This window comes from Pleurodeles waltl, chromosome 2_2 (genome assembly GCF_031143425.1).
Source record: "Pleurodeles waltl isolate 20211129_DDA chromosome 2_2, aPleWal1.hap1.20221129, whole genome shotgun sequence".
In the NCBI taxonomy this organism is placed as follows: domain Eukaryota; kingdom Metazoa; phylum Chordata; class Amphibia; order Caudata; family Salamandridae; genus Pleurodeles; species Pleurodeles waltl.
In genome coordinates, this window is record NC_090439.1 from 1,120,712,161 (window position 1) to 1,120,733,789 (window position 21,629).

The following is a 21,629-nucleotide window of genomic DNA, read 5'->3' on the forward strand; positions in this document are numbered from 1 at the left end:
TTGGTTTTCATATTGACTCTTTGGGTGGCCTGGGTTCCTATTACACATGAACATTATAGTTTATTAAATCAAAAACAGGAGAAGGTCTTGTACAGTGCACATCCTGAAGTCATGTATTTTGAGATTCTCTTATACGCACTAATGAAGAAAAGGGAGGGAAAGTGAAATAAAAGAATTGTCTAGGATCACACATTTTGGTAAAGTGGGGAAGCCAGGATTCATAGCAGGTTTTCTGGTTTCACATTATGCATTTCAGCCACTAACTGTATATGCTTCGCTTCTCCTACACCCACCATACTGCACCCCTCCCCCCCCAATACCCCAACTGCACCCACCCGCCATCGCCCGCCACCCTGCTAGCATCAATGCAGCCTTCGGTCACATCACAAACTAAACTTTGTGGCCCCTGGAAAAATGTTTGCGAGTACCCATGCCCTAGACCAGAGTTCTTCAATCTGGGGGTCGCGACCCCCAGGGGGGCCGTGGAGTCCAGGAAAAGGGGTCCCGCATTCCCCCAGCCGATCCTTAAAATGCCTCAGTTGAACTTTAATTTGAGTCTCCTGTGCTGTGAAAGCCTCACAGACAGCTAAGGAGACCTTCATCACAGGGTGTCTGCTTCCTGAATGAAATGCAAATGTGCTCTAAGAGCTAATCTGCAAATGTATAGGGTGCTTGGGAACAGCTTTAAATGATCGAATCACTCAAAGCTTTGTGAGGACAAACATTTATTCTTTTAGAGGGGTAATGCAGAGTTAACAACTGTGCTGTGAAGTGCACACTTTTAATTGTAATTGTATTTCTACAGCATTTCCACAGAGCTTCCTTCACCTGGAGGTGTTGAAGGGACAGCTATTTAAAAAGAAAAAAAAATGTATTGCATATGCTCTGATATTACTTAAATCTACATTTTTGAAGCACAGTTTTATCTCAAACCTTGTTGTAGTGGCCTATCTTATACTGTGTGTAATGCAAGTATAAAATAACAGCTTACATATTCACAGTGCTTTCCGTCACAGGCTGTGAACTCGTGGCACTAAAAATACACAAGTCACTATTCTCAACTGCACTAACCAAGATTTAGTTCTGTCGCTCTCTGGTTACAAACAGACCTCTGCAGTGCATTAATTGAGGTTTCATAATGCACTGCAGTGCATTTCCCAATGAGTAACAACTTTCTTTTATTTATTTTTCATTTAAGCTGGCTGTTACTTTCTATGTAGCTACCTGACGGTGAAAGACTTTAAAAAACGTAGAGAATATTTTAGGCTTATTTACGAGAGGCTCACGCTGCTGGAGCATCATTTTTTTTTACACTCCAGTGGCACAAGCCTCTCAGTCATACCTATTAGATGGCGCGAAGCCACCCTGAGTGGCTTTGAATTGCCTTGTAAGTCAAAGCAGTGCAAGCCGCTGCATTGTCTTACTTTGCGTCGAGGAGGCGTTCCATGGGAGTAGTGGTGGGTGTTCCCATGCAACACAGATGGATTTTGACGCTTCCCCAGATTTACAAAATCACGTAAACTGGAGCAGTGCCAAAACCTTACACCTCCCCAGAGCAGGCGTAATGAGGAGAAATGTTTTAATTTCTCCTTGTTTTTTTCTCTTTCCATGTGTGTTGCATTCTGCTGCACATATAGAAAGAGGTACAATGCCTTTCTGGATTGTTTTTGTGCAGGAAGGTGCCCTTTCCTGCACAAATACAATCCTGCCTATGTTGACACTAGGTAACAATTGTGCACCAGCGCAGGGGGAAAAGACAGAAATGCACTGTATTTCATAAATACGGTTGATTCCTGCCCTTTTGTATTGGCGTGGGGCAGTGTAGCAAGAAGACTTGTGGCGCTGCCCGAAGTCAATTCCTCATAAATGAGGACCCATGTTTTTAGCCACACCCTTGACCACGCCCCCACAGTCACTGACCTTTAGTTTGCTAAACACTGTTTAATATTATTTCCTCACAGTAAAAATGATTTGCTGTGGGAAATGGGGCCGTCTATTATTGTTGATGATGAGGAGTACTAGTTTCTAGAAATTTTTTATCAGGAGGGGGTCCTTACACCTAAAAATTTTTGAAGAGGGGGTCCCGCCATCAAAAAGTTTGAAGACCTCTGCCCTAGACTGACAGAGTGATTGCAGGTTCACAAAGCATTGGCAAAGCCAATAGGTATCACCTTTGGGATCTTCTGACTTAAGCAACGCCTTTTAGCTGTCCTGTACAGAATCGGCAAGATGCTGTGTGCTGTGAGGGCATGCGGAAAAGCAAAAAATAATAATTTATCTGTTACTGTCAGGCAACACAGTCCCCTGTCTGCTCCCGGCAGAGAGACGGAGTGGGGAGCAGAGAGGTGGGTGGGGGCGGGTTGGGGGTGCTGGGTGGGAGGTCAAGCCAGAGCTAATTTTATATGTGTAGTCTTGTAAATGTGAGTGTGTATATGTATGTGTGTGTATGTATATATATATATATATATATAGTCACACATTCACAAAGCTACGCAAAAAAAAAACGGGACAGGCCAGATATAAAAGTGAGAGTAAAGTATTTAGTCCTTCTTTTATATCTGACCTGTCCCGGTTTTTGCTCCTCAAAATCTGGTCACCCTACTCACACAGTAGCACTCCCACCCCTCACGCTGCCCCTGCCTGCACACCCCCCCCCCCCCCCCCCCCGCCGCTGCTTGCAGTCTCCCCGTCCCCTGTGTGAGTCTTTCTCAGGCTTCGTGTAACTCTCCCCCCCCCCCCCCCCCCCCATGTCACATGGCCACCCCCCTCTAATTACTAACTGCTGCTGCGCCTGGAGGGTCTCTGGAGTTTAATGAGCCCTGGGAATGAAGACAAAAAGAGGGTTGGGGGGGGGCTGAGACTTCACTTCCTGCAGAACAGCTGTGAGTGTCCGCACTCGGGCCCTGATCCTGCACAGCTCCGCAGCCCCTGTGCTGGTCCAGTGCCCCACTGCTCCCCAGGCGCCCCGAATATTCCCCGCTCTGCAGTTCCTGAACCATCCAACTCTTTCAGAGCCACCCCAGGTCCTCTACAGTTCCTTAGCTCCTCACATAGCCTTCGCCCTCCACAGCTCTTTTGCCCCTCTACAGCTCCTTTATCACTCTACAGCTCCTCCACAGCTCCAGTACACGTCCACACCTCGTGTGCTCTCTGCAGCTCTTCTCCTTTACCACTCTACAGCTCCTCTACTGCCCCGCCACAGCTCCACAACACCCCACACCTTCCTCTGCTGTTTCTGAGCCCTCCACAGCTCTTCTACCCCGCTGCAGCTCCTTTACCACTGTACAGCTCCTCTCTCTAACCCTCCACAGCTCCAGCACACCCCCACACCTCCTGTGCTCTCCACACAATTACGTCTCCTCACCCCCAGCCCCTTCACAGGTCCTTTCCATCTTCATGGCCCCTCTCCCTCTCCACAGCTCCTGAATCCTCCGTCCTCCTCTACTCTTTAGGCTTGTTCACCTCCTCTTCTACCTCCCCCCACCCCCCACAGACTGGCCCCTAAATCTATCCTGAAGGACACTGCCCGCCCCAGCCCTGCCGGCCTGTAAGAGGCAGGCGAGATGCGGCCCGCGTGGAGCCCGACGCTGCCCCTGCTGCTGTGCCTGGCCTGGGGGGTGAAGGGCCCCGAGCCCAGCCCGGCAGCAAGGACGGGAGGAGACCCCCCGACCCTGGTGAGTACACCATACACACCATTTACACGTCCTGCTCCCTGGTGCGTAAAAGTAAAATGTTACCATTTTATATAGCGTCTGGCATGAGCGAACAGCTATTGTCCAAGCGTCCGTATTTTGCCATTTAAATGACGCGAGGCCAGGACTGAGAAACGCGAGTTGCCCAGGATCAGACGGAATGTAGAGTGGAGACGCCAAGACTGTATCGTGCTCTCTTGGCGCGGCAGCTAACAACCCAACTATAAACATTGGTTTAAAAGCGCCCTCCGTCTGTTTCACTCGTGGTAATACTGACAGTGCTTAATTTGTGAAAAAGCATAAGCGCCACACACTGCCCCTGCCATGCTGCCACTGATAGTAACAATACAACTACTAACCATCACACGCCTACAAGCGGGACATTTCGGACAATTCCAGCCCCCCAGAGCTGTAAAATTGGCCTGGGAAGCAGATATTAGTCATTTTTAATGTATATTGAATTAATAATTAACTGTTGTTGTGGTCATCTCTAAATTAGCCAACAAACGCCACCATGTGGCAGACTGTCACAAGCGCCGGTGTTGACAATTAAGTACCAGTGCCGAGCACCGGAAACCACCTGCTCAAATTAAGCACGGACAGAGGCGCTACTGAGACACTATCTCATGAATATAGGCATTTAAAGGTTCTTGGAAGTGTGGGAAGATAAAGTTTTAGTTTTAGTGACTTTTTATTAGGTTTTTTTCCGCAGCTGTGAGAGGAGGTGGAGGTGTAACGATGCTTTAAGCAGTGTCCACTGCTGAGATATATTAACAACACAGCAAGATATGTCCCATATTAGGAATCTGAAAAGGAGTGAGGTAGGTAGCAGGAGGGGGATGGAGGGACGGGGGGGTAGGGGAGAGGGGCAGTGGGAGAGGAATAATGTCCTGGATCATGGAGGGCCTGGCCAGGTAGTTCAGGCTGGACTGATCTGTTTCAAATGGAACTCGTTCAAGGCTAATTTGCATGTGGCTGGGTCCAAACTGAGGTGGCACAATGTGAAAAATAATGATAGACTGGGATGTTGCCCTTTGTAATTACTAGTGGCTGAGATTGATTCAAGCATTCCATCTGTCACTTTTTTGTATACTTCACTGTGACTCCCTAAGTGGGACAGGTATGCCCAGACGTAGGTCCCATGCACACTTTGTCAGTGGACCCAAGCAATACTGGATTGATGAACCCCAATAAGGGAGAAATCAGTTTTTGGGTTCTTGTGTTCTGGTTCAGGGAGAATCTGGCCCGGCTTACTGGAGCAGGATCCATACAGTGGCGCAGCTTTGGGAGGGTGCCCCTATTAAATGTATTTTATGATAGATAGTAGGGCACAGATGCTTTCACCCGGAATTTTTACCCCCACAGGCAAAAACACACACACTTACACACTCCTCTTCCCTCTGTTTGGAAAAACTTCAAAAATATTGGTTATTTCACAAAATTATGTGTTTTCCTATTCCTAGCAATCCACATTCCTCTCCCTTTCCACTGCCTGTTAAGTCCCTCGTGTGTGCCCTGCTTATTGTATAATATATTTTAACATTATGTGCCAGCTTGATTGTGGGAAAAACTGAATCTCACCCCCCCAATCCTACCGACCAAGCTACGCCCCTGTTTGCATATGACTGAGTCCAAACTAAGGTGGCATGGTGTTTAAAATAGGACAGACTGGGGTACACCCTTGAGTCATTATCAGTGGCTCGGATTAATTCCAGAATTCCATCATTCACTTTTTGGTATTCTTCAATCTTGTCAAAAAAACTGAGAAATAAATTCAAGAAGTGATTGCCCAACTTTAAGAAAGTTAATTATTAGTTGGGGCGGATCCTTGGCCACCACAAGTAACAAGGTAATTAACCTGTTAGTTCAAGACAAAGATTTCAGTAAATTAAATCTGAGCTTAACTCCTGGTAGCTATGGCACTGAGCAGACAGGCTTAATTTAGAAAAAATGTGTGTAGACCATTTGAAAGTACCAAAAACAGTTGAAAAGTCAAAAACACAACAGAATACAAAATCTACGCTAATTTATAAAATTAGTGTAAAGTTGAATCAACAAAATGACATAAAAACAGCAAGAATCCAATTAGGGGAATCAGACATATAAAGTTAAAAAAATGTAAGAGAAAAAGCGCCAAGAAAAAGGAAAGCTGCACTATAAGGTACCCTTAGCATGTCACTGGGACCTACATACAATCTCAGGCCAACTACAAAGGAGCACAGGTTGGATACACCAAGCAGGTTCAACGCAGTAAATATTTTTACCTTCTGACTTAGTCTCTGAAATGAAAGTTGAAATCCTCCAGCATGACAAGGCTGCAGGCTGTATCAGATGATCAATTCCACAATGCTGAGGGCCCGCTCAAATGGATTTGCTCTTGCGGTGAAAGTCCAAACAGGAGAAACCTGTTTCTTCAGCTCAGCAAATTTTTGCCTTGGCCAGAACGGTGCGGATAGTTGGTCCACTTTCATCTGGCAGCTAGAAATCCGATTTTTTTGGGTTACACAACTCTGAGATTGTAGGAGAAGTCCAGTTAGACACAGCCTAGGATTGTAGGACCACAGATACAGCTCTTAGGGGTCAGGACTCACTCCAGGATAGGCCACCAGCCGGGTCTAGTCCAGTTGCAACCATACAGGTGGCACTTCAGATAAAAGGCCTTTTGCAGCTGGTTGTGTTCCTGTAGCCATACAGGAGGACAACCAACTGACCCGTGGAGCCCACTTCTTCATTGGTCCAGATAGTGCCCCACAAGAGTGTCCTGTGGTGCCAAATTTATGGCTGGCAATAGCCTCTTAGCTCATCCCTAACCAATGGTGTAAAAGTTTCCAGGGGTAACCCTACCTACTTTTTCAGAAGTTCCTGTTTGCCCTACTGTAAACAATCGCACAGTGAATCTTCCTCCTAAAATCCAAGATGGTGAAACCCTTTGTCCCTTGTGCAGAGCCTGTGTGTCTGCCCTGAAGTTTGCCCGCGGACATGAGTATCCTGGTTCTTTGTAGTCACTCCAAACTGGTTCTCGGAATAGCTTCTCTCCCACTGGGTAAGAAGCAAGCCTGTCTGGGGTACAAATGTTTACCTTCCACAAGTCTCACCTGAAAGTTACGTGTGAAAGAGAAGCCCATTTACATGTTACTGAACTTCATTGTTCCACCCTAAATGATCTTCCTGTAAGGAGAAGAAAACACCTCCCCAAACTCTGTGAGTAGTTTTCACACCTCATTTAGGTCAAGCATTGACAGGCATCGGCTGTCAGGCTAATGCAGATTAGCCTCCAGAAGCTTCGGCTGGTAAAAGGTAACTTTCTAAATGTTACTTTTCCTAAATATGTATTACAAATCTAAATTTACCATTAGATTTTGAATAAATATTAAAAATAGTAGTATAATCATTTTTCTAGCTGGTCCCAAACCCAAGATCACATAATTTATATTTAACCTCACCTCTAATTTTCTCATATGACAGCCAGAGCCTTCCACAGTGAAAATGGGGGCTTGCTGCTAGAAGGATATAGTAACATTACATTTTTATATGTCCTATTTTCAAATACCATGAACCCTACCTTGTGGGCTATAAGGCCTACATAGGAGGGACTTATTCATATTAAAAAGGAAGGTTTGTCTCATGCCAAAGGGGTTATTTTGACAGGTTGGGCTGCAGGTTTAAACTGCGGCAGGCAAGTAGCCCTGCAGCCATATATTCCTTGTCATACTAGTGGATGGCACAATACGTGATGCAGTCCACAGGTGACATTCAGCTTTCCATGGCATTAGTGTATGCTCTTTTAAGGCCCTAGAGGAGAGTTAACTATGCCAATAAGGGAATAGCCCATCTTTGCATGTTTTAGGGGTCACAGCACATATACTGGGCACTGGGCAGCAAAGTCCAGAAACCAGCAATAAAATTCAGCAAAAAACATGGAGTTGCCCATACACACAGGGGCATGTTCTCTGATGAAGAAGGCGGAAATGGCCAGATGGGGATACCAGGGTTAAAAACCATGCTGCCAGGCTCCACCGTTTCCAAATAACCCTCTCACCAAAACTGTGGTAGCAATCCAAAGACCTACCTTCCCCAGATAATTGTCACTACTTTCTGGGCAGCTGGGTGCCCCTTCCCCCAACAACAGAGACCTTATGTGGCACATGCAGCAAATCCATAATTAAATGAAAAACACAGCAGCCACAGAATCCCATAATTCCACTGGCCCTGGTTCTAGATAATGCATGTAGAATGCAATAAATACAATTTATAATCAGTTTTATTTATTTTCAAAATCCTTATGAATTGTACCCTTGTGAAGTTTAATTGTATAGTAAAAACAGACTCTTACAGTGCTAATGTTATGCTAAACACTACGGCGCAAGTGCGTAAATGGGGACAGTATTGACAGTGTGTCTCTGGAGTGCAGCTGTGTGCAGTGTGTCATCAGTGGGGGCAAGGCAAAGCATTCAGCACAGTGTTCAGCACAGTGTTCAGCACAGTGTTACTTCTCTCTCACTCATCAGGGCATCACTCTCCATCAGTGGTACTGCGGCTCGTGACTGGTCACTTCCGCGGCCGCGCGCTGGGAGTAGGGGTGGGATCCAGGGCAGGTTGCGGAGGTGACCAGCAAAGATTCCAAGCGAGCATTGGTGAGCCGGAGAGGGAGCACTAGAGGGTTTACGGTGGGAGAAGCAGCACAGGGTCCATGAGTGGGTTCAGAAAGAGTCCAGGGAGAGCACAGGGCGAAGGGGGCCACACCACTGGAGCTAGTAGGTTAGCAGCGCCGGGTCCAGGACAAAAGCCACTACAGTGCAGAGGCCTTTACAGCGCAGGGCTTGCCATGGGGAGACGTCTGCTTACATATGCACAGGTATAAGCAGCCCCAGGGGTCTGGCTATAGGCCCTGTCCCGCCACACAGCCCCCTGGCATTATTAAGCTTCTTCAGAGGAGGAGTCAGAAGACGTCATCTCTTAAACCTGAACAACTCCCCACACCAAAGTGTAAAGCACTTCAAGATGCCACCAAGAGCCTCACCTACAAGCAGAACTTACCACTGTAGTTTCCAAAGACCAGCAAAGACTGGCCCAAGTCGTAGTTCCCATGAAACAAATGCAGGGTGAAGAACGAGACGCCGGCTAGGGGTGGGAAGAGGTGACACCGGGTCCTAGTTATACCTGTGCTGTGCACCGGTGTCTCTGTGTAATGCTGTCATCACTTACATCAGCATTGTTGGCCACAGCATCTCTGAATTTACTGCGTTATCCAACCGGCCTGCTATCGCTGCACAGTGGTGAGGCCAATTGCACAAAGTGGATGAATGTGCCTTTACTGCAATGAATGGACGCTTCACTGTCCAAGTACTGCAATGGAAGCACTTCTTTTCTTTGCTTGTAGAAGGATATGTGATGGGATGCAAGAAATGTATGTGATGACTCCACCAGCTGCTTACTGCCAAGAGGTCCATGTAGGCGCTATGGCACTAAAAGACCTGACAAACCACACCTTCCTTCAGGATCCTAAAATGAATGTGCAAACCCTACCTTCCAATGCATAGCTTTTCTGCAGCAGGGCAAGGCCTGGCTTTGCACACACTGATGAAGGCAATGGTCTGCTCACTGGCTGCCCACCTCATCACTGCCAACACCAGCCGGACCACACCAACCCTGCTCTGGGGGCTCTTTACTGGCTCTCAAAGCATGCATCCACTTCAGAACTCTCTTACATGCTCATGCACAGCAGTCAAACCAGTCAACGCAGCTGGAATAGGATCTTCTGGTTGCTGCAAAACAGACTTGATGAAATTAGAACTCATGAAGGCATCAAAAGAACAAACAAACCCCCCATCACTCCACAAAGTTGCTCCTTCTTCTGATACTGGTCCAAGTTCCCATATTCATCCAGCAAGGAGATGCTGCTGCCTCCTCTGTCTGCCATGAGTGACGTAAAGGGGGAAAGGGGGGGGGGTGCAGCCGAGCTGTAGGAGATGTTCTGAAGCTTATGCGGTGATGTAGGGTACAGATGGGGGTGTATTGTGCAGGGTAGTATGTGGGTGGTGCTGTAGAGTCGACAGGGTGGTTTAGGCATTGGTATAAGACACAGGTGGTAATTTAAGCACTGGTCATACATTTTGCTGTGCGCCCATATGCCTACACGTTTCATTCTAGGAATATATTTTTCAAGGCTCATGAAAACAATAGGCATCATTTTAAATTGGATTCCATTATTAATTTAATATTCTCAATTGAGTTCAAACCTAAACCCAGCTTCAATATACATGATAGACAAAGAGACCTTAATATTCCCTGCCTTAATACCAGTGAAAACTTGTAATGGAGACAAGAAACTTCACAGAATGAACATAGAATCCACATCGCAAGAACAATCATGACTTCATGTATGTAAATAAATTGTTTATTATAGTCCCTGTAGTATTTTCAGCTTAGATGGGTGCATTGACCAGACTAACTCACTCTAGGGTTACTTTTGTGGTCATTTGTTTCACATGCTAATCTTATTGTCTTCTTCACAAATATTATTTTGGTGTTTAATTGATCATTACAAAATGTATTTTCTCAGACCTTTATCTGCCAGTTTTGCACAACAACTTGGTAGTTGGTAATGGAAAAAGTGCAGCATCTACAAACATGCAAGATCCGTACAATATAATTCTGGAGCATATGGGATTAAAGATCTAGACAGCGCGACAATGTTTGGATGTTGATGGGAGTCTTTTGCATACAAAATGCCTCTGCGCATACAAAACGCCTCCGCACGCCTGATCCTCGATGCCCACCACCACAGCCACATCACTCCCCTTCTGAGAGACCTACACTGGCTCCCCGTCAACAAAAGGATAACCTTCAAGCCCCTCACCCACGCACACAAGGCGCTCCACAACACCGGTCCAGCCTACCTCAACAGACGACTCACCTTCTACACCCCGTCCCGCCAACTCCGCTCAGCCGACCTCACCCTCGCCACCGTCCCCCGCATCCGAAGAGCGAACACCGGAGGCAGATTCTTCTCCCCCCTCGCCGCCAAGACCTGGAACACCCTTCCATTGCTCCTGCGACAGACCAAATAACTTCTGACTTTCAGGAAGCGGCTCAAAACCTGGCTATTTGAGCAGTAGCAGCACCCCCCTCCCTCTAATACTAGTATTGTGTCCTAAACATAATTTACAAACATATGGCCCCATTGGAGTTACTAACAGAAAATATGTTCCCAGTGGAGTGATATTTTGTAAATAAACTTTAGGGCACAAGATTTATTCCAGACAATATTTGTCAATGGTATTCTGACATGCTATTGGATGTTGACAGCAAGCAGTGGTGTAGGTATAGTTTGTAGTATTAGCGTTGGGGGGCCTACGTGTGGTGTAGGTAGTGGTCTGGCGTGAGATGGTGGTGTGTGGATATAGGGTAAGTTTGCAGGGTGTAGGTGGCAGTGTAGGGTTTTTGTGTGGGTTTATCATGTAGGCTGAGACAGTGTAGGGTATGAGGTAAAATGGTACTGGGTGTAGATGAAAAGTGGTGGTGTAGGTGGCTTAGAAAGTGGTGTAGGCATACTAGCATCCTTGTCCCCATGCCCATCCCCAGATTCCCATCTGAACGTCAGCCAATTGAAGGCCAGAAAAAGAATCAGCATCTTTCTTATATCAATTTGCACAGCAGCACGATGCACAAGAAAGAGAGCACTCTTTTGAGGGTTAAAATGTGACACATACTGTAACCTTTTAGGCTCAGGTCCTACTCAAGCTGTACATATGTAATAATGTATTTCTAATGATGGTGTCACTAGGACAAAAGTGAAAAGAGAGAGGGACGAGGTTTGGGCATATGCAAGAGCAATGAATAATAAGGCAGTACTTAGAAGGAGGTGGTGAAAAACACTGGGGAAATGGAGTGTACCGGAAGAGGGTGTAAATTAATATAAAAGCACCAATCTATTATAATTTTGTTTTGTTTTAGAATTGAGCACATTACATCTCAACTGTGATATTTCATAAAAAGATTTTTCAAAAAAACATTTTCCTATACTACAAAATTAAATTATATAATAGTCCTGTTTACATTTCTAAGTGTGACTTCTCTCCATTGGGGTCACTATCTTTGTAAAATATATCCTTCATACGTATCACATGGTTTACAGGGTCTCACCTGGATTTTCATTCTGCCTGATGGCCATGGGCACAGATCAATTAATGACTCTAGGATGGTGTTGATGTCACTCTGCTTTCTCCTAATAATGTGTTACCAATTCACCACTGAGCGGCTTGTTGGGGAGGTGTGTGGATCTCCAAGGTAGGATGATAACTGCATAAATTTGACCTTCCCTTAAAAGGAAGTAATATATTTTCCTACCTTAGTGTTCCTCAATCTTTCTCTCCTCCACAGACATCCAGTGACCTTCAGGGGAATGACATCCAGATCATTACAGAATCACCCACAAAGCCCACAGGTAAGTACGAAACTCCTGGCAGACATTTTTAAATTTTTCTCTAGGCCGGTGAAGAACCAGTGGGATGAAGAACAGAAGACATAGAACAAATATTCACAAAATGTCAGGTTGATGCTTTACGTTTGTGTCCTCTGACCCTAGGGATGGTACTGGCGAGCTTCTTTAGCCAATTTTAATTGGACTGTGTGTAGGAAACAGATACTAGGGAACTCTTTCAACAAGAGTCAATGTTTGCTAAATTGTTAAACTCTTCTTATTTGGTCATCACTGAAAATGCAAAAAGATTTTAAAAATGCTTACATTCTTACAATCCCTCTCAGATGCAAGAAAAATGTTCTAAAAATGCATGTACATATATTTAATTTCTCAGTCCTGCTTGACTTGATCCATGGCCTGTGTATTAACAGTATTTTTTTTTTTTAGTTTTCACATTTATTTATGCATTTTTACATATAATTCAAGTACTAGTCCTATATTTCGCTGTGCTTCCATATGCCTATACAAGTTTCATCCTAAGAATAGCTTTTTCAGGGCTGATGAAAATTAAAGACCCTTCCACCTCATCTGGGGTGAAACATGTTGATGCACGTATGGGGGATGCAGAAGTCCAAAAGAAACAAATAACAGATGGCGTCAGAAAGAGTCATATTATGCTACTATGGCCACCATTTTGATAATTTCCTATCCCAACTTCCAGGTACCTTAGGTCCATTCATAGTACCATGTTATGTATTGTCAGATTGTACTGCTAAATAGCAACACCAACAATATTTTGGCATACTAATATTGAGGACAGAGTATCGAGGGACAAAATATTGAAAAGTGAGTGCCTATAGGGAAGTATAAATGTACTGTTCCTAACTCCACATTTACGTACTTCGACGATATATGTGCCACTTAGGTACGTACATGTATACTTAGGTATAGAACTTCTAGGCTTATTTACCTATCATTAGTTTATTTTTGATATTCTGTCCTCAATATTCTGTCCAATCGATATTGTTGATTCAATATTCAGGAGGCACACTGTATTGTCAAAGGCAGCAAAATCATTGTTGGTGGTTGTCACACAACCTCCCGATTGTTTTTGATCCAGTATTTATGAAATGGCTGACTTTATGTACAATTCTATAAAGAAATGGTGTTTTTATAATTAAAAATATGTGTTTCTCCTCTTTTTGTGATTTTCACATGGCTCCAACAGTTGATAAAAATTATTTTGTGTTCAATACGTAATACAGTTTGCATTCAACATTTTATGTAAATTTGGCCTAAATCTTTAGTCCAAACTAGCTACTCCCTTCAACTTTAGTTCACTTGTTGACGTTATGCTTGTCTTTGACTCTGTACGGTTCGCTGCTGCCTTATGGGTGGGTTCACGCTATAAAAATACCACATGCATCCACAATTATTGGAAGTAGAAGGCTGTGCAGAGGAACAGCTCCCTTTGCCTGTGGCTGCATTTAGTTGCGGTGTCGCCATCAACTTAGGGCTTGGTGTAGATTTTGGCAGACGATTACTCTGTCACAATGGTGACGGATATCCCGTCCACTGAAATATAAATCCCATTATTTCCTATTGAGTGTGGGAAGTTTTTGCTGTATGAACATGCTGTATTATTTTCTGTGTGTGGGAGAAGCTTGGAAAGTTTTTGGTGTATGCCTGTGTTGTATTGTTTTCTGTGTGTGGGAGAAGCTTGGGAGGTTTTCGCTGCATGCCCAGGTTGTATTATTTTCTGTATGTGGGAGAAGCTTGGAAAGTTTTCGCTGTATGCCCATGCTGTATCATTTTCTGTGATTTCAGTGGGAAGTTTTCGCTGAATGCCCGCATTGTATTATTTTCTGTATGTGGCAGAAGCTTGGGAAGTTTTCGCTGTATGCCAATGCTGTATTATTTTCTGTGATTTCAGTGGGAAGTTTTTGCTGTATGCCCATGCTGTATTATTTTCTGTGATTTCAGTGGGAAGTTTTCACTGCATGCCCATGTTGTATTGTTTTTTGTGTGTGGGAGAAGCTTGACTCCTGCTGCCCGAGCTGTACCTGTCGTGTTAATTAAGCTTCTACTGCTGCTGTTGTATATTTTTTGTCATTGTTCCACTGCTGTTGGCCATGCTTGATGTTTTCTGTGTGTGGGAGAAGCTTGACTGCTGCTGCCCCAGCAGTACCTATAGCGCAAGGGAAGCTTCCAATGCCATTGGCCATGTTCAGGGCCACTAGAATTATGTGACTGTGCAGCCTCGCCTTTTTCACGTATAGATTTACTGCATTTGCCACATAGTCCATTTGTTGCCTAAAGTGCAGATTTTAACAAAAAAATCTTTCTAGCTCGAACGGTTCAAAAGTTACTAAAAACAAAACAACACATGTTGCTGCGCAATGCAGGGCCCTCTGCAAATGTTGACTGGACAACTTTCTGTTGCCTATTGCCTTACTTGCGTGTTAACTTATATTGGAACTAATGAGATGCAACCAAGGCCCAGACAGTGTCAACAAATGTAAAAATTACAAAAGAATAAAGTAATACTATCACAAAATGTGCTGCGCAGCGTGACTTTTCTTGCTGCACAACCTACTCGCCCCTGCAGCCTATTTTGGCCCTCCCTTGCCGCATAATTTCAGTGGCCATGGCCATGTTGTATGTGTGGGAAGAAGGTTTGCTGCTTCTGCGACAGCTGTACCGGGCGTGTGCAGGAAGCTTGCACTGCTGTTTGCCACTGTATATATTTTTTTCTTTTTAGATGCGTGCACGGCTGCCGCCCATGTCATACTTGCACTATGCGCCCTAGTGACCAGTGGGAAGCACATTTTCACTATGTGAGTAAATCCTATTGGATGGTGCCTGTCTCCATGGTGCGAATGCCCTCCTCAAAGAACTAGGACTGTGAGGGGGAAGTGTAGGGACTACGTCACTTCCACCATCCCTGCTTGAAAATAATTGCTTCCAGTAGTAATCAACCTCTATCAACTGGATGGCGACCTAAGTGCGGGTTTCCATAGCAACCACGATTCCAAGGCAAACATTGCCCAGGTTTCCACAACAAAGTAACAGATACCGATCAGTTTTCCTTGCAGGACGGGTTGAAAAAGAATGTTATTGCCCGAAACTGTAGCTATTAACTTTTATTTACTGGCAGAGGTTTAACAACGAGGGCCGGACGTCCGGGGGTGGGGGAGAGTGCAGAGGGGACTTCAATGAACGTCATGTGCAAGCGGTGCTTGGGCCTTGACCTGGTCCAGCTCGGACCCTCGGATTCAACCTCCTGTGGGTTGGGGCGCTTTCATTATTTCAAAGCGCTAGCACATTCAGGACTATAGACGGAGCACTGAACGCGGACCTGCACATCACAACGCCAGGCAGCAGTGACTTGGGGACTCTAACAAGAGTTGCAAGTGGTTGCAATTCAAGGGGCGGAGCTGTGTCTTTTTATTACCCCTCTTTCGTGAGCATTGTGATGCTCTGAGTATTGAGCCAGTTCTGCGGCCCATGAAGTCGGTCTCCCTGCAGCCACACCAGCAGAACCCATACGGGATATTGAGTCACTTCCACAAGATCACACAGACTGTCAGCAGGCTGTGAGGAGTCAAACTAACACCTAGATAAAAAAGACTTGGTCATTTACAAACATTGCAGCCTTCCCAAGTGGTATTCGCCATTTAAATAATTCACAATGCTGTCTCAATGAAATTTGTTTTGACTCAAGTATAATAATATTCCGTGAAATAATTCGTTAGTGTAGTACCGTCTTGCGTATACTGTTTACTCTTATGACCATTTTAGAGCCCTGAGTTGGTCAAAAAGGGCTTCTGGGTAAATAGTTTGTGGCAGTTGTTAATTTCTACATAAAAACGAGCCGGTGCCCAAAGCTCTCCTCTGAAACACGCGGCTGCTGCAATTAAATGTGCAAACACAGAATACTGAGGCAGCGAAATGCTAAAGCCTTCTTGGGCCTCTTTAATCCATTTACAGCCCCTCCCTGCCCCTTCACCTCACTCTTGCAACTTTCTGCTTTCTCCCTTTGTGGCGCTTTTCCGTCTTTCTTTCCTCCGTCTTTCCCATGTGTGTCTTTTGGTTGCAGTAAATGCCTGATACAGAAAAATCAGTGCCAACCCGCAAAAATAAGTGCTCGTGTCCCCCACCGGCAACGACCGGGTCAAATTAATCACTGGTTTGCAGTCGCACCTGGCGACTGTGCAAAGTGGCGGGAGAGATGAACAAAACAAAGATTAAAATAAATAAAAACTTACCTTAAGCATGCCACCGTTCTCCGCCGCACCGAAGGCACAGGCTTCCAGCCTGCCCCTCAGCCAATCATGTCGCTGCTCAGAGACACACATGCGCACTGGGGGAGTGCTCTTTGCACTCCCCTCAGTGCTCGTCACCCCCATGGCCCGTCCCTTTAAAAATAAAATGATAATAAACATTGATTATTATTGTTTTATTTTTAAAGGTTTGCAGCTGATGCTGGCGGGGGGGGGGCAGCAACCCACCACCATAGCGGAGGAGCCGCCCCTGCTGGTTTGTGGGTAGGTAAAATCCAACTGGGTGCAAACTGTAAACCCTACTAGTTACTGCATGTGGCGTAATGGCCACAGCTGCTGACTTTGGAGCTGGGGAAGCAGGGTTGAGTATCGGCGTCAGCTCAGCATCCTGTGGTTTTGGGCAAATCATTTACTCTCTTAATCAGCCATTGGAGCGCATCCACACAAAGTACCTCCCCTTCAGTGCCAAGCAGAAACATGACAATGTGCACTTTTTGAAAGCAAAAATAAATCTTTGATTTTCACAGCTGCATTCGACAATAAAGCCGCTCCACTCCACTCCACTATTCCACTTTATGCCACTCCACTATATGCCACTTCTCTCCACTCTGCGCCACTCCACACAATGCCACTCTATGCCACTCCTCTCCATACAATGCCAATCTATGCCTCACCACTCTATGCTGCGCCACTCTACACCACTCTGCTCTTTGCTACTCCACTCCACACCACTCAGCGGTTGGTTGCTGCTGCAGCCTTACGTTCTGACTGTGCAAGAGGAATAAGATGGGGCCTGACAGCTAGAGCCCCCCACATTGGAACTTTTGCGCTGTCAGTTAGAGTGTAAGGCTGCAGCGCTGGAATACTCTCCCAGTTGTCAATCACAGTGCCCAACGCCTTTCAGCCAAGTTCAGTTTATGTGTACAGAGCGCAGTTCTCTAGGGTCACATGTGCAGCCCACAAAGAAGTAATAAGGGAGAAGGCACTAGCCTTAAACCGGGCCTTCGGCAACCTGGCAAAGTCCATCCTTGGGCGGCCCCTTAAATCAATGACCATGATTATGAGAGCGAAATTACTCCCAACCATTGCATATGGGACAGAAATAATGAGGAGGCGGAGGTAGTTATGCTGGATAAGCTATTAGGGAAATCCTATAAACAAGTCTTCCAGCTACATTGACCAGTCCCCCCTCCCCCAGCCAAAGTCAGACTAGAGTTTTCACTAACAAAGCAATCATTGGCAAGGCCGGCAGCTTTTGTCAACGGCTGCTACAGACTCCATTTAGCTCCCACGGGGACTTTAGCAAACCTAGTCTGGCATGAAATCAACCTTGAGAGGGGTAACAACATTTTTAAGGATTACTGGGAAAAAAGCATAGCCTGGCTGTAGGAAGTTGGCTCTGTATGCACTATTTCAAAGTAAGGAATAGTATGCACAGAGTCCAAGGGTTCCCCTTAGAGGTAAGATAGTGGCAAAAAGAGATAATACTAATGATCTATTTTGTGGTAGTGTGGTCGAGCAGTAGGCTTATCAAAGGAGTAGTGTTAAGCATTTGTTGTACACACAAGCAATAAATGAGGAACACACACTCAGAGACAATTCCAGGCCAATAGGTTTTTGTATAGAAAAATATCTTTTCTTAGTTTATTTTAAGAACCACAGGTTCAAATTTTACATGTAATACTTTAAATGAAAGGTATTGCAGGTAGGTACTTTAGGAACTTTGAATAATCAAAATAGCATATACAGTCTTCACATAAATCACATATAGCTATTTTAAAACTAGACACAGTGCAATTTTCAACAGTTCCTGGGGGGAGTAACAGTTAGTTAGTTTTTGCAGGTAAGTAAACCACCTACGGGGTTCAAGTTTGGGTCCAAGGTAACCCACCGTTGGGGGTTCAGAGCAACCCCAAAGTTACCACACCAGCGGCTCAGGGCCGGTCAGGTGCAGAGGTCAAAATGGTGCCCAAAACGCATAGGCTTCAATGGAGAAGGGGGTGCCCCGGTTCCAGTCTGCCAGCAGGTAAATACCTGCGTCTTCGGAGGGCAGACCAGGGGGGTTTTGTAGGGCACCGGGGGGGACACAAGTCAGCACAGAAAGTAAACCCTCAGCAGCACGGGGGCAGCCGGGTGCAGTGTGCAAACAAGCGTCGGGTTAGCAATAGAAATCAATGGGAGACCAAGGGGTCACTTCAGCGATGCAGGCAGGCAAGGGGGGGGCTCCTCGGGGTAGCCACCACCTGGGCAAGGGAGAGGGCCTCCTGGGGGTCACTCCTGCACTGGAGTTCGGATCCTTCAGGTCCTGGGGGCTGCGGGTGCAGAGTCTTTTCCAGGCGTCGGGATCTGAGGAACAGGCAGTCAAGGTCAGGGGGAGCCTCGGGATTCCCTCTGCAGGCGTCGCTGTGGGGGCTTAGGGGGGGCAACTCTGGCTACTCACGGTCTCGCAGTCGCCGGGAAGTCCTCCCTGAAGTGTTTGTTCTCCACAAGTCGAGCCGGGGGCGTCGGGTGCAGAGTAGCAAGTCTCACGCTTCCGGCGGGAAACGCAGGTTGTTTAAAGTTGCTCCTTTGTAACAAATTTGCAGTCTTGGGTGAACAGAGCCGCTGTCCTCAGGAGTTCTTGGTCCTTCTAGATGCAGGGCAGTCCTCTGAGGATTCAGAGGTCGCTGGTCCCTGGGGAGAGTGTCGCTGGAGCAGTGTCTTTAGAAGTGGGGAGACAGGCCAGTATAGCTGGGGCCAAAGCAGTTGGTGTCTCCGTCTTCTCTGCAGGGTTTTTCAGCTTAGCAGTCCTCTTCTTCTTAGGTTGCAGGAGTCTAGTTTCCTAGGTTCTGGGGAGCCCCTAAACACTGAATTTAGGGGTGTGTTTAGGTCTGGGAGGGCAGTAGCCAATGGCTACTGTCCTTGAGGGTGGCTACACCCTCTTTGTGCCTCCTCCCTGAGGGGAGGGGGGCACATCCCTAATCCTATTGGGGGAATCCTCTATCTGCAAGATGGAGGATTTCTCAAAGTCAGAGTCACCTCAGCTCAGGACACCTTAGGGGCTGTCCTGACTGGCCAGTGACTCCTCCTTGTTTTTCTCGTTATCTCCCCTGGACTTGCCGCCAAACGTGGGGGCTGTGTCCAGGGGGTGGGCATCTCCACTAGCTGGAGTGCCCTGGGGCATTGTAACACGAAGCCTGAGCCTTTGAAGCTCACTGCTAGGTGTTACAGTTCCTGCAGGGAGGAGGTGTGAAGCACCTCCACCCAGAGCAGGCTTTGTTTCTGTCCTCAGAGAGCACAAAGGCTCTCACCACATGGGGTCAGAAACTCGTCTCTCAGCAGCAGGCTGGCACAGACCAGTCAGTCCTGCACTGAACAATTGGGTAAAATACAGGGGGTATCTCTAAGATGCCCTCTGTGTGCACTTTTTAATAAATCCAACACTGGCATCAGTGTGGGGTTATTATTCTGAGAAGTTTGATACCAAACTTCCCAGTATTCAGTGTAGCCATTATGGAGCTGTGGAGTTCGTTTTTGACAGACTCCCAGACCATATACTCTTATGGCTACCCTGCACTTACAATGTCTAAGGTTTTGCTTAGACACTGTAGGGGCATAGTGCTCATGCACATATGCCCTCACCTGTGGTATAGTGCACCCTGCCTTAGGGCTGTAAGGCATGCTACAGGGGTGACTTACCTATGCCATAGGCAGTGTGATGTTGGCATGGCACCCTGAGGGGAGTGCCATGTCGACTTAGTCATTTTCTCCCCACCAGCACACACAAGCTGGCAAGCAGTGTGTCTGTGCTGAGTGAGGGGTCCCTAGGGTGGCATAAGACATGCTGCAGCCCTTAGAGACCTTCCCTGGCATCAGGGCCCTTGGTACCAGGGGTACCAGTTACAAGGGACTTACCTGGGTGCCAGGGTTGTGCCAATTGTGGAGACAATGGTACATTTTAGGTGAAAGAACACTGGTGCTGGGGCCTGGTTAGCAGGGTCCCAGCACACTTCTCAGTCAAGTCAGCATCAGTATCAGGCAAAAAGTGGGGGGTAACTGCAACAGGGAGCCATTTCTTTACACTGGCTTAAACTGGGTGATTTGTGGGGCAGCTTACCACCGGCACCAGCCTTCAGAAAAGAAGTCAACAAATCGGCTAAGTTCTTAAGCCGGTTAGAAGACATGGAGACTCTATCGAATCGATCTCATGGATGGTTAGTCCTAAATTCATATGTGCGGGATAAGGAACCCTGTATCCTATCTGCCACATTAGCACGGAAAACTAAGCAGACACTCTTACGGATGAGGTGGGAGATCTACCAACCCTGGATTTCCTCTCAAAATGGAAAAGAGAGGCAGGATGGCAATCACAGGCTTGTAGACTATGTCATCAGACTAGGGAGACCCTTATCCATGTGGTTTGCGTTTTCCCAGCTCTGGGACGCCAGAGAAGGTAACTGCTGCAAAAAGAATTTATTATCCTGGGAGTTTAGTCCTGCAGGTCGGGTGTCATAACAGCTCTTGTCTCAAGTAATGAAAAGTTAAACACCAAGTTAATTCAGTTTCTGAAAATCCTTACTGCCATGGCGCCCTCAGCAAGCTCACCTAGCACTCCTTAGGTAAAAAAGGTAATTGTCCAGTCCTACAATATCAGAATTCATCCCATAGACATTAGTTATTGGTGATGTAGGGGGTTTGCATACCTAGAATGCATCTTTTAGATAATAGGCTGTGTTGCCCCAAAAAAAAGATGCCGAGGTCTTAAGCATCCTCATAGTGACGGTTTTTGATTATTTTGTCCGTTTTATTAAATCAGCAGGTTTTTAGGTTTTAGAATTGCATTTGGGTTTCCTTTTCCCTAATCACGAGGGTCTTGTTTTAACTTTCGTTTTCTGCTCACATTTTACTATCTGTATATATTTTTAGGTTAATGCTTATTTGTATTTGTATCTTTCAGATGCATTTTTATGTTTTTTATTAACTAATAAAATATTTTTCTACCTACCTTCAGAGCGCAATTGGTACTTTTTTGTAGTTATATCTTGCGCACACTTGGCAGGCTTTAAATAGGAAGCGCAAGTTTTACATGAAAGCATACTTTTTTTTGTTTTTATGGCACAGGGAGTTGAAATCCCAGCATCCGCTCAATGTCCTGTGATTATGGGCAAGCCACTTAATCTCCCCGTGCTATAAAAACAAACAAAAAAAGTATGCTTTAATGTAAAACTTCTGCTTTTCAAGGTAAAAGCTTGA

The 21,629-nt window shown here is 45.9% G+C and overlaps 1 protein-coding gene across 1 annotated transcript in view; it reads left to right on the forward strand.

Annotated features, from left to right (window-relative positions):
* Positions 1 to 2,818: 2,818 nt before the first annotated feature.
* LOC138282912 (latent-transforming growth factor beta-binding protein 4-like) overlaps positions 2,819 to 21,629 on the forward strand; it is a 269,263-nt gene continuing 250,452 nt past the window's right edge. The window contains exons 1-2 of the mRNA XM_069220935.1: positions 2,819 to 3,674; positions 12,075 to 12,138. Of these exons, the coding sequence (XP_069077036.1) occupies positions 3,564 to 3,674; positions 12,075 to 12,138 (175 nt within the window). The 5' untranslated portion in view covers positions 2,819 to 3,563. The remainder of the gene's footprint in view (positions 3,675 to 12,074; positions 12,139 to 21,629) is intronic.